Raw genomic sequence first — 8,508 nt, forward strand, 5'->3', positions numbered from 1 at the left:
GTTATTTCTGTCACCATCAACACCATCACTAGACTAAGAACTCTTTGAGTGCAAATTTGGGGCTTCATTCAGCTCTGTCTGCCCTGACAAACAGCAGATGACTACTCAATTGAGTTGAATGGAAATGCCATGAATAACAAAGTCTGTAGATTTGGGGGAACATAAGACACATCCTCCTTCCCTTAAAGCAAGGTGCTTGATGCATGAACATGAAACTCCATCAACCAGGAGAGACCATGAGAGATACTAGCATATGTGATACAAAGGATTGCAGAAACTTAGAGCTGGAGATGGAGGTCTATGTAAAGATTGGAACATTTGAAGCAAGACTTGAACAACAACAACAAAAAAGGACAAGGACAGGATGGAGGAGAGAAGTAGAGTTTGTGTGTATATAGGTGGTGGTGGTTGGGGAGTGATGAGGTAGGATGACATTGAACTTTATTTAGTAGCCCTGAAGTACTCCAAAATGCTGCCCTGATTCCTCCTAGCCCACATTTCTATAGCACCCAGGAGGCCTGGCTCTCTCCTTTCCCTCTTCATTCTTCTTTCTCAGGGCAGAGGCAGGTAGCCATGTGAGGCTGGGGGTGAGCATCTGGGTCAGCGTGGGTGAGCTGACAGTGGATAGAGATCTTGATCCAACCACTCTAATTGCCCCACGTGTCCCACTCCATGCACCACTGTATTCCTGGTCTTTGTAAACTTCAGGTGGTCACCCACAGGTCAACAGCAGCTGCCCAACCAGGCAGAGCTTTCCATGAATGCAAGGAATTCCCTATGGATGGCTGGGGAACACCCACGTGCTTAGATTCCACATTTTATCCATAACGTGGATAAGCTCATTGCTAGGTATATCTAATCCCATTTTTACACTAGAGGAACATTCTTTATTTGGGTCTTCCAAACTTGATTCTTCCTGAGCTTTTTCTCCTTTTCTATTAACAGTCAAGTAAACATATTGAGATCTTTATTTCTTTTCTGTTCCCTTCTTGTTCAAGAACAGACTGACCCAAACTCCTTTCCTGATTTCAGCCCTAATAAGATGGGTCTTTGTGTGTGGTATTGGCCCTAGTGGTCAACATTTTCTCTCTTTGTGGTCACATTCTGTATTTGTACTGGAGGCAATGGGGTGGAAAAAACCAGATTTTAGAATCAAATGAATCTCAGTTCAAATCTTGGCACTGCCACCTGACAGCCGTGTGGCCTGGAGATAGTGAATCTTGCTATGTGATCCTCGTTGCCCCAGGGGAAGAATCACAGTCCTGCTCAGGGGTATGGTAGGGTTAAATGCCATGTGTATGTGGCAGCTTGCCCAGTGCCTGGCCCCTCGTAAATCTCCAATAGGTAGAAGTTGTAAATGTTCTTGTGCTGCCCTGCTGGGTCCTCTGCACATTCAATGCTGGACTCTCTCTTTACGTCCAGGAAAAGGTATAGGGCACCAAGGTCACTCAGCTCAGCAGAAGGAGTCCCAGGAATGGGACATGGAGTCCTGGCCGCCCCTTCCTTCTTAAGGCCAGGCAGCCCTGGAAAGACTGACGTGAAGCCTCCAGCTTCTGGAGGCACCAACCGCCGAGAGCATCTGACAGGTGTGAATGTTTCGTCCTTCCTCTTGGGTTTGCAATTCTCTCCACAGTCTTGATCACTGCCTTTGGTGTACCACTTCCCTCTACAGTACAGCCCACTTCTTCTCCACTTCCCCCCTCCTCTGTGATGACATCGCCCTGGGGAAGAGAAGCTGTGAAGGGCTTCTCACTGTCAGCTAGCTTTAGTTTCCATATTGGCACCATGACATCATCTCTACCCTGGAAATTCCATTTGCCCTCCTGTGCCTCCAACTCTGTCCAAGGCCTCAGAGTTCCTATAAAGAGGGGTTCCCAAATCAGTTTCAGTGCAGAACACAGTCGGGTTCTGAAGCTTCTGGGCTCTGCAGTCTCAGCTCCAGGAAAGCCTCTCCTCTGCCAAGACCATGAAGCTGTGTGTGACTGTCCTTTCTCTCCTTGTGCTCGTGGCTGCCTTCTACTCCCCGACGCTCTCAGCACCAAGTAAGTCCACTCTTCCAGCCGCTAACTTCTAAAGTCATGGTGTAGGCAGTGTTGACTTTTCTAGTTGGGGCTGATCTAACAGTGAATCTAGGGATTGGACAAAAGGGAGACAGGAAGATTTCCAAGTAGCCTGCTCTTAAATGTAGAATCTAGTAGGCATTCAGTAATAGTTAAGTTCCTGTTTTCTTAAGAAATGGCAACCAGTAGACTCATTTAAGCAAGTTCCTGTCTCTTTCTGTGCCTTGGTTTCCCCATCTGTAAAATGGAGGGAGTTAGACACATGCCCTGAGACTCAGTCCAGCTCCAAACTTCTAGAATTCTTTCATGGCTTTCTCTTATGATCTTCTACTCAGAATAATACTCCTACTTAGGGTGAGTGGGATTGGATACAAGGGACCATATTTTGGGATCTGGTCATCCTATAGAAATGGTCACTGAATATCTATGATTAGAAGCCAAAATTAACAGGTTGTTTAGAGCTTCTATCTCACCCCTGCCTTTCTTTCCAGTGGGCTCAGACCCTCCCACCGCCTGCTGCTTTTCTTACACCCTGAGGCAGCTCCCTCGCAACTTTGTGACTGATTACTTCGAGACGAGCAGCCTCTGCTCCCAGCCAGCCGTGGTGTGAGTATCAAGCCTGGGGCTGCTCTACGAGGCAAGGGTGAGGGCAGGATTAGAAAAGGGAGCCTATTGGGGGAAGATGGAATCAAGCAGTAGGGAGGCAAGTGTCAGGGCTGAAGCCCTTCCAGAAGTCAGTGAGGATCAAGTCTTGAAGTCACCTGTGAGTCCAGAGGGGGCTGGGCAGGAGCCAAGGGAGAGGAAGGGGGTTTCTAGGAGAGGAAGTTAGCCAGAAGCCAGGAAACCAGGGAAAGTAAAAAAGATGACAGGAGATGTGGGCTGATTTCCTAAACCATGCTTAGAAAAACACACAGAAAAGTCATTGCTAGGACCAATAGAGAATGAGTAGGGTGATGTATCCATATTGATTGCAAAACTCATTTGTTCCTAATGTGGGCAACCCAGGAGGTGGAGCTAAATCCAGAGTAGAATTTACAAGGAGTCCAGTTCTAGCACCACCCCAGGAAGGGTTTCCCCATCTATTAGAGCTGTCCAACATGAACCATGGTCAAGCAAAGGAAGATACATACCTACCACAGGCAAGGTTCCATGGGATTCTAATCTGTCCATTCCTTGTCCCACAGATTCCAAACCAAAAGGGGCAGACAAGTGTGTGCTAACCCCAGCGAGCCCTGGGTCCAGGAATACATGAATGATCTGGAACTGAACTGAGCTGCTCCAGCTCCAGGTGCAGGAGGTCTCCAGGGAACGTCACCTGAGCCCGACGCTTCCCACGAGACGCACCTTCTCCACACTCGTGACTCTTCTTAGTAGCCCGTTCCTTCTCTTAATTTAATCTTATTTTGTGCTGTGTTATTGTATTTGGAGTTATTTCTATTATTTGTTTTGTCAAAGCACACTTGTCCCCCATGGGGATAATCTACCATCACTGTTTCTCTGCTATTGTAGATGTATGGATAATGCAACTGATTCCATGTGTTTTCAGAATAAAACTTCTTAAAAATTGTAGACAATTTCTTTGCATTTTAATTTGATTGGGGTTGAAGGGAATTGCCTTGTATTACGACTGGGACAAACTACTGTTTCCAAACACAACAAGAACGAGCAATTACGGAGTGCTTACTATGGGCTAATATGTGTAAAGACATGATCTCACTTAACATTTTCAATGGGATTTTAACACCCTTCTAAAGTCCCTACTGGTTATCTCCAATTTTACAGAGGAGGAAACAGAGGCAGAGAGGTGACATGACTTGCCAAGGTTTGTAGGTTGGCTGGGGGAGCATCATGAAAGGATGATCCAAAAGGATAGCTGTGATGCTAAGGGTTCACACATCAGCATTCCATAGGGAAGTTGTAAATAGTAGTAGCAGCACAATGTAGATGGAGGGAGAAGTGTTCAGAGTCAGGATAATAATAAGCCTAACTTATTATCAGCATGCCATGAGGAAAGTCATCTTGCCTTACCGGACCTTCCGTTTTCACACCTGGAAAGTGGGGGCTTCAAAGGGCATCTGTAAGGTGACGTGTGCATTACTCATCGTGGGGCCTGACATCTGGAAGATTCTTTTCTTCTCTGAGCCTCAGCGTTCTCACTTAAAATGGCCACAATGTCTATCCTCCTAGGGTCATCATGTGGATTAGGTTAATTAGTGAATCAGCTCTCTAAAAGCCAAAGCAAATGTGAAGTGTTGTCATGGGGACAGAAGAATGAATGTCAGATCTGGTTCTGGACTGTTAGGGAGTAACCTAGAGCCACTTCTCATCTCCTTAATTCTTCACTCAGAACTTCCTCTTACAGGGGTTCCTGGGTGGCTCAGTCAGTTGGGTGTCTGACTCTTGATCTCAGGATCTTGATCTCAGGTTTGTGAGTTCCGGCCCTGTGTGGAGCTCCACATACTGGGTGTGGAGCCTACTTAAAAAAAAAAAATTTCTCAGGGAGAACACAGGCCTGAAATAGAATTACATATACAATCAAACCTTGATCCATGGGACATAGAATTTTAGTCTATTAAAATTTCAGGGACCCTTTCAGACCATCTGGTCCAACTCATTTTATGGAAACTGAGAGCCAGGGACTGAGAAGTGACTTATTAAAGGCCACCCAGCAAGTGTGTGACAGAGGACTCTAGCCAATGCCAAATCCCAGGTTAGTCCCTTTTCCGTGCTCCACGTGACATGCCTCGTGGTTCCCAAAAGGATGACCCATTGTGTGAGTAGGATGAAGAGGGGGCTACCTGGAAAATCATTTGAGTGTTATTAGTCCAATGCAAAAGCAGAACTGGGACCATGTACCTCTCTGGGGCCAACAGACAATTCTGTTCCTTGCCCTGCACTTAGCCACCCCCATCATCCCAGAGCCTGACTAGGCTTGGCTTTTGCTTTTCATCTGCCTACATCTGAGCTGTCCAATATATTAATCACTAGCCACAGGTGGCTATTTAAATTTTTATTAAATTTAGGGCACCTGGGTGGCTCAGTTGGTTAAGCGACTGCCTTCGGCTCAGGTCATGATCCTGGAGTCCCTGGATCGAGTCCCACATCGGGCTCCCTGCTCGGCAGGGAGTCTGCTTCTCCCTCTGACCCTCCCCCCTCTCATGTGCTCTCTCTTTCATTCTCTCTCTCTCAAATAAATAAAATCTTTAAAAAAATTTTTTAATTAAATTTAATGAAAATTAAATAAAATTTACAATTCATTTCCTCAGTTGCACTAGTCACAGTTCAAGTGCTCATTAGCTACATGTGTTTCATGACTGCCATGTTGGACAGTGCAGATATAAAGCATTTCCATCACCGTGGAAAGTTCCATTGGATGGCACTGTCCTAAAGGCACAGAAGCTAAAGTAGTGAAGGGAGGGGTGTTGGAAGTAGGGTGGAAGGTAGGGTGTGGTCTTTGATGAAAAATACACATACTCTATTCTTAGGGAAGGGGTTGAGAGAGAAAATGGATAATCCCCGGGCCTGAGACAAGGTATAGATCACCATGGTAGACAGGTGATCTATAGATAGGTAGACAGAATAATGGCCCCCAAGATGTCCACATCCTAATCCCCAGAAGCTGTGAAGATTGCCTTGTACAGCAAAAAGGACTTTGCAGATGTGATCAAGTAAAGGATCTTGAGGTGGAGAGATTTTCCTGGATTATCTGACTGGACCTTAAATGTAGTCGTAAGTATCCTTATAAGAGGGGGCAGTGGGAGATTTGGCTACAGAGAAAAGAAGGCAATTTGACAGCCAGCTTTGAAGATGGAGGAAGAGCCCACGAGCCAAGGAATGCAAGAGTGCCATTCTAGAAGCTGGAAAAAAAGCAAGGAAATTGCTTTCCCCCTAGAGGCTCCAGGTGGAGTGCAGCCCTGTTGATACCCTTGATTTCAGGTTTGGATTTCTGAACTCCAGAACTTTAAGAGAACAAATGAGTGTTTTTTTAGGGCATCAAGTTTGTATTAATTTGTTATAGCAGCAATAGAAAACTGATACGATCACCAGCTGAAGAGTCACCCCCTCCTCAGTGTGGAAGGGAATGGAACATTCTAGAAGATGAGACCAACTTCTTTGCAGGAGAAACTCAGGGTGAAGTGGACACATTCCAAGGCAATGCATTATAATGAAGTGAGGCATCTCAAGAGGAGGGTCTGCCCCCGTAGCTAAGTACGAAGGCTGAAGCTTCACAAAGGGTACAAACCCCCCAGATAGGTTAAGAGGAAACCTGACTCTTCTTGAGACACTCTGGCCTTCTGCGGGGTGGGGGTGGGGGTCTTGGATTCCTATCTGGAGGAGTCCATCCTCTCATTTGTCAAATGAAGCCCAGAGCAGAGCCACAATTTGTCTCTGGTTTCACCATTAGAGAGAGCAGAGTTAGGGCCAGAATCTGGGTCTCCTTGCTCACATGGAGCCCTTTGCCCCACACCTCCTTGCCCCTGCGCAAATTGCAAGGGAAGAATTATGCTTCTCAGAGACCAGAGCTCCAGGGAAGGCTGCCGGAGACCTGAATACTGTAGTGAAGAAGGGCTTCAGCCTGGAATCCGCAACGACAGCGTGAAATCCTCTCCATGGGGTAATGTGGGACTTCACCTGTTGCACAACAAGAGACTTGTTCTTCCTTTCTCCTTTCTTCATGAAACTTCCTTTTCTTAGCCTGAGGCCAGGGAGTTGGTATCTAACTATCCATTTATTTTGCCAGGTTTCTGGGTAGAGACCAGAACCAGAACAGATGAAGCAGGGCAGGAGATAAGAGCTACAGTTTGTGGAGCAACTTCTGGAAAAACACAGCCCCGTGTGTGTCTACTCTCTTGCAATGTCTACATCCTCCATTTCCCTCTCCAGCTGGGGGCGGAGGGGGTATGTTCCTTCATGTTCTGGTTCATGCAAATTCTATGTTCTCTTCCTATCCCCCTCCAACCCAGAGTCTTTTTTATGCTCCCATGACATAGGCATTTTCCTCCTAGGAGGCCAGGAGCTGACCCAGCAGAAACAGTGACCGAGGATATAAAATGAGCCACAGATGGTGGAAGAAACCACAGTTCTTCCTGATGGCTGAGCCCAGCGGCCACATGGTGGTTCTGAGCTGCTTTCCACACACACCTTTCACAGACCTGAGGGCCTCGTCCTCTCTCTTTTCCAGTTGTCTCCCCCTGTCCTCCCTTCTAAACGCTTCTCTTCTTGGGTTCCCATTGAGTCCAGGCAGACAGGAAAATGGAAAAAGATGTAGGAATTGAGACACAAATTTGTTAATGCATTTTTCTATATTTTGTAGTTTCATTTTTAGATATATGAAAATTGTGTGAAATATATACATTCAGAAGAAAAGAGAAAATCACATTTTTTTTAGGAGAAGACAGGCTTAATCCCAACAGGATGGTCTGGGGACTCCCCTTTTCTGCTCCTCCTCCTCCTTCTCCTCCTCCTCCTCCTTCTTTCTTCTTCCTCAAGATTTTATTTATTTATTTTAGAGAAAGAGAGTGGGGGCACCCTACACTTCTGGATTTACAAAGTTCTTTCCAGCTGGACAACTTTAATTCCAACATAAAACACTTCCTTGAGCTTTGAAAATGCTATCTTCTCCTCCCCATTACTCAATTCCCTATACAAAGGGTTTCTAGAAACATCCTTGGTAAATTTCATAAGCCTGCCTGGTGACTGCGATGCTTGTAAATTTCAAAGTCACAGACTTTGAGGTACAAAAATGTAACTTTATTTTTTCCATAATTGAACCCAACCCCTCAGCGCCTGTTTCTTTTGATGGTAGAAAGTTTAATCTGGCCACAAGGTAAACACAATTACTTCCTGATGTTTTTTTCCAGTTGAGAATCTTCCATGAGCCATACTTCTTCCCATTCTCTCCTCCCATTCTTCCCAGGGTCCATCGTCATTCTGGAACACTGGTGTGATTAGGCTCATCTTGCTCCTTGTTGTCCCTTGGCCTCTGCTGGCATCTGCAGAGGTGTGTCTCAGCCCTCTGGCCACTGGGCATCAGACCCTCTGCTGGGTCCCTTGTCTTGTCTTGGCCTCTGGGGTCAGGTCCATGACTCTGTCCTTTCTGTCTCACCCTAAGCTCCTCTGAGCCCACAGGGCTTGGGACTTCTTGGAAAAGCTGCCAGCCATCTTGGACTGTGCTTCCCTCCTGCTCCCCTACTCCTCTTCCCAGTCCAGCTCCCCTACCCCTCCCCTACAGTCCAGCCTCTTCCTGGGCAGCACTGGGCCTTATTAGGATCATTCTCAGGTGGCTAACTCTTAGTCTCATACCTTTCACTTTATTCTGCTAATAGTGTCTATCTTATTTTCTCTCCCAGTATGTGGGAAACTAGCTCTTAAATCATGAACTTTAAAAATACATCTATCATTGGACTCTGAAAAACAAACTGAGGGTTCTAGAGGGGAGGGGGGTGGG

The 8,508-nt window shown here is 46.2% G+C and overlaps 1 protein-coding gene across 1 annotated transcript; it reads left to right on the forward strand.

Annotated features, from left to right (window-relative positions):
- Positions 1-579: 579 nt before the first annotated feature.
- Positions 580-3,634, forward strand: LOC118025022 (C-C motif chemokine 4). Its single transcript, XM_035027357.1, has 3 exons — positions 580-2,042; positions 2,552-2,666; positions 3,245-3,634. Exons 1-3 carry the CDS (start codon positions 1,967-1,969, stop codon positions 3,330-3,332), a joined length of 279 nt encoding a protein of 92 aa, XP_034883248.1. The 5' UTR covers positions 580-1,966; the 3' UTR covers positions 3,333-3,634.
- Positions 3,635-8,508: the final 4,874 nt, after the last annotated feature.

This window comes from Mirounga leonina, unplaced genomic scaffold (assembly GCF_011800145.1).
Source record: "Mirounga leonina isolate KUSES-001 unplaced genomic scaffold, KU_Mleo_1.0 Mir_200, whole genome shotgun sequence".
In the NCBI taxonomy this organism is placed as follows: Eukaryota; Metazoa; Chordata; class Mammalia; order Carnivora; family Phocidae; genus Mirounga; species Mirounga leonina.

Bases quoted from the DNA above. Each gene is read 5' to 3' on its own strand.
- LOC118025022 (XM_035027357.1), top strand. From the start codon at position 1,967: ATGAAGCTGTGTGTGACTGTCCTTTCTCTCCTTGTGCTCGTGGCTGCC. The intron at 2,043-2,551 runs GTAAGTCCACTC...CTTTCTTTCCAG, and splicing joins CCCGACGCTCTCAGCACCAA to TGGGCTCAGACCCTCCCACC. The intron at 2,667-3,244 runs GTGAGTATCAAG...CTTGTCCCACAG, and splicing joins TGCTCCCAGCCAGCCGTGGT to ATTCCAAACCAAAAGGGGCA.